Source organism: Eurosta solidaginis, chromosome 2 (assembly GCF_040869045.1).
Source record: "Eurosta solidaginis isolate ZX-2024a chromosome 2, ASM4086904v1, whole genome shotgun sequence".
Lineage (NCBI taxonomy): Eukaryota > Metazoa > Arthropoda > Insecta > Diptera > Tephritidae > Eurosta > Eurosta solidaginis.
In genome coordinates this window covers 302,452,781-302,455,838 of record NC_090320.1, presented here as the reverse complement: position 1 = coordinate 302,455,838, position 3,058 = coordinate 302,452,781, and the positions used below count along the sequence as shown (strand labels likewise).

The following is a 3,058-nucleotide window of genomic DNA, read 5'->3' as shown; positions in this document are numbered from 1 at the left end:
TTTCATAAGGTTTGTCAATATAAGTTAAGTTATGAATTTTATTCATTCTATTTTAATTAACAAATTCCATATAATTTCCTTTAAAAGAAATGTTTATTTATTTATTTACATATGCAAATCTAGTGGTATCCATCTTTCTTTACAAATCTCAGGCCACAATACCCACAGGTTTGAGGTCCAGGCTTGTCCTGAAAGCAAATTAAAGTAATAGTTAAAATCTAATCAAACCACCCTTAATGGAATATAAACTTACCAAATTTATGTATATTTTCGGATGTCCCAAGTTGGCGTCTCCTCCATCGCAATAGACAACACGTTCAGAAACCTCTATTGGTGGAACCTCATCAATTAGTTTGATACCCCAATTTTCGTTAACATAGCGCCTTGCATTAACAAAACGTACATTACGATAATCATCTTTATCAAAAACCTAAAATTTAAAAATAATTGTAGTTTCAAAAGAAGAAAACATACGGAAAAGCAAGTGTTTGCGTAACAGGCAAGTACATCTGGCGGACTTACTTGGCCAGTATGTGTGACTTTTTCTAGTTCATTGGGGGCTTTGCTATAGCGTCTGCTTTCCTTGATGACAGATGATCCCAGGGCGCGATTACCGCAATTACGACTTAAAATCTGCTGTCCAAAGAAAAGATTTTTGCACGACATTGTTTTATTTTGTTTAACCAAGTTCTGTTTGATGAAAAGTATAAAATTGTGTGTATAATGAACTGTCAAAAACATATGACTATAAGGTCCGTTCACTCGAACCACAAATCACTTTAGAAGATTGCGCATTCACGAGTTCAAAATTGCTTCGTTCTGCGCATTTACGTCACATTTGACTGGTTGAGCGAATGAAAGAAAGAGAGAAAAAAAAACAAGACCTAAAGCCGGAGTCATTGGTGCCATATGTCGTATCGCTGTATCCGTATCCCTAACGTAATCAGCTGTTTATCGTTACGACGGTAAACCAAAACCCAATTGGTTGGCTACGATACGGTTACGACCTTAGCGGCACCAATAATCGATTGCATTGATTCTCATAAGATTGGCCGAATCAGCTGTTATAAGGTTACCGATACGGTTACCGATAAAGCACCAATGTCTCCAGCTTTAAGGAAAATTACGTAAAAATTGCCCGCACTTGGTTTTGTGACGTCGTCGCGCCAAGTTCGGTTTTCCCCACAACTCAACCGCGTGTTATAAAGGGACTACTCATGCGGTTGAGAATAAAATGGCGGAGAGCGGGAATCGAAATGACAAAAAATTTAATTAAAAACTTTTTAAAAATACTTACGAATTGTGCGCGTTATCAGTTCGTCGTAAAAATATGCAAATTGTGCGAAAAGATTCAATTGCTATCGGGCAAAAATCTTAAAAAACATTGAAAAAAAATAAGCATTTTGTGCAAAAATATACATATAATTGCTATCGGGCAAAATTAAATTTAACTTTAAAATGTTAATAAATACATTCAACATATAAACCAATTTAATTAAAAATTACAAGAAATAAAAGCATATAAGTAAAACTTTCGTTTTACACATATACATAACTTTTATGATATCATCATCAAAGTGAATAAACGGAACATGTAACGGGGTAGAGGTTAAATAACCGACTAATCAAAAAAAACTCTTGATTTATAATATTAATAACGGGTAGATATTTCGATCGGTTATACAACACTATGTAAAATATATGAAAATAAAAATTGCTTCTCGCCTAGCACTTTCAAAACTTATACAAGGAAATTCTATGCATTACTTCTCGTTTGGCACGTTGATATTTAAATCTTTCTCACCCAGCTCAATTAGTTCAAGGAATTCCAGGACTATTGTGGTGTTAAGCCACGCAAAGTAATTGAAAATTAAGTATCTTGGCACAAGAAATATTTTAACTCGAAGACAGAAAGAAGCAAATGCAAAAAAGATTTGATTTCGGAACAAATGTTTTGTACAAAATTTTACCTATACGTGCTAGCAGAACCCCTGAGGCCTAAGCATCTATAAAAATAGCGCTAACAAAATTGCCTAGTTTCATTTATGATTTACTGAGTTTTCCACATACATAGTTCGGCCACACCAGAACGCAAATTTTGAACCGTTTCTTACTAAAACCCAACTGCACTATATATTTTATTTCATTGCAATCAACAACATAATTCTCGAGCCAAGAGCTTTGTGACCAAAACTAGGTTCACAACGTTTGGTTGGTAAAAGACATAGACTTATCCCATGTCAAAATATAGTACCATTTTTGATTGCATGTACATATATTTGTTTGCTCAGCTTGAATTAAAGAAAAGTTTTCACTATGTTTAGTAAAATTTTATATAGAAACATCATAAAATTTTGTATTTTATACTAATAAAATAAAACAAAAATTTGGTCGTTTTTTTTCGATGAATTTTGGTCCCAAATGTAAACATGGTGTGACAACCGTGTTCGCTTTACCGAAATTGTCTCACTTGTAGATACGAGGTTAACGAATAAATGGGACGATGTGTATGTATATGCATAATATGCATAAGTTTCTACATAGGTATATTGTAATTTATTCTGTGAAAGTACATAATGTAAACAAATATGTATAGTAAGAGGCAACACTTTTTTACTATTATCTTTACTTATTTGCGCTTACAATTCTTTATTTTTCAGTTTTGCCTTTTTCTAAACAACAGCTATTGTGTGGTTATTTCGATATAACCACCTACTTTTGTGGGTAAAAAATTATCAGGCTATTTTCGCAGGTAGAATACCAAAAGGGTGTAAAAGTTGCCGCATGACTTCGTTACCGTGGTGAAGAATGTTGTTACCACACTAGAATCGGGGCGTAAATATGAAGGAAATACTTTTACAAAAATAATAAACCGAAAAATAATTACCATAATTTAATTGAAAATACTGTTGAACCAAAACAACAAATTAATGGATAATTAATAACTAAAGACAATTTGAATATAACCTGGCGTGGTGCCAAGAAAAAACCGAACCTAATTGAAAATAACCTGGCGTGGTGCCATTTAAAATACCATTTTACAAATCACGGATAGTTA

At 33.2% G+C, this 3,058-nt stretch overlaps 1 protein-coding gene across 1 annotated transcript; it reads right to left on the bottom strand.

The window, feature by feature from the left end:
- Positions 1 to 722, bottom strand: ND-13A (NADH dehydrogenase (ubiquinone) 13 kDa A subunit). Its single transcript, XM_067770145.1, has 3 exons — positions 523 to 722; positions 254 to 430; positions 1 to 188 (listed from the first exon to the last, which is right to left on the bottom strand). The coding sequence occupies exons 1-3, from the start codon at positions 664 to 666 to the stop codon at positions 120 to 122; spliced, it is 390 nt and encodes a 129-aa protein (XP_067626246.1). The 5' UTR covers positions 667 to 722; the 3' UTR covers positions 1 to 119.
- Between the last annotated feature and the right edge of the window lie 2,336 nt (positions 723 to 3,058).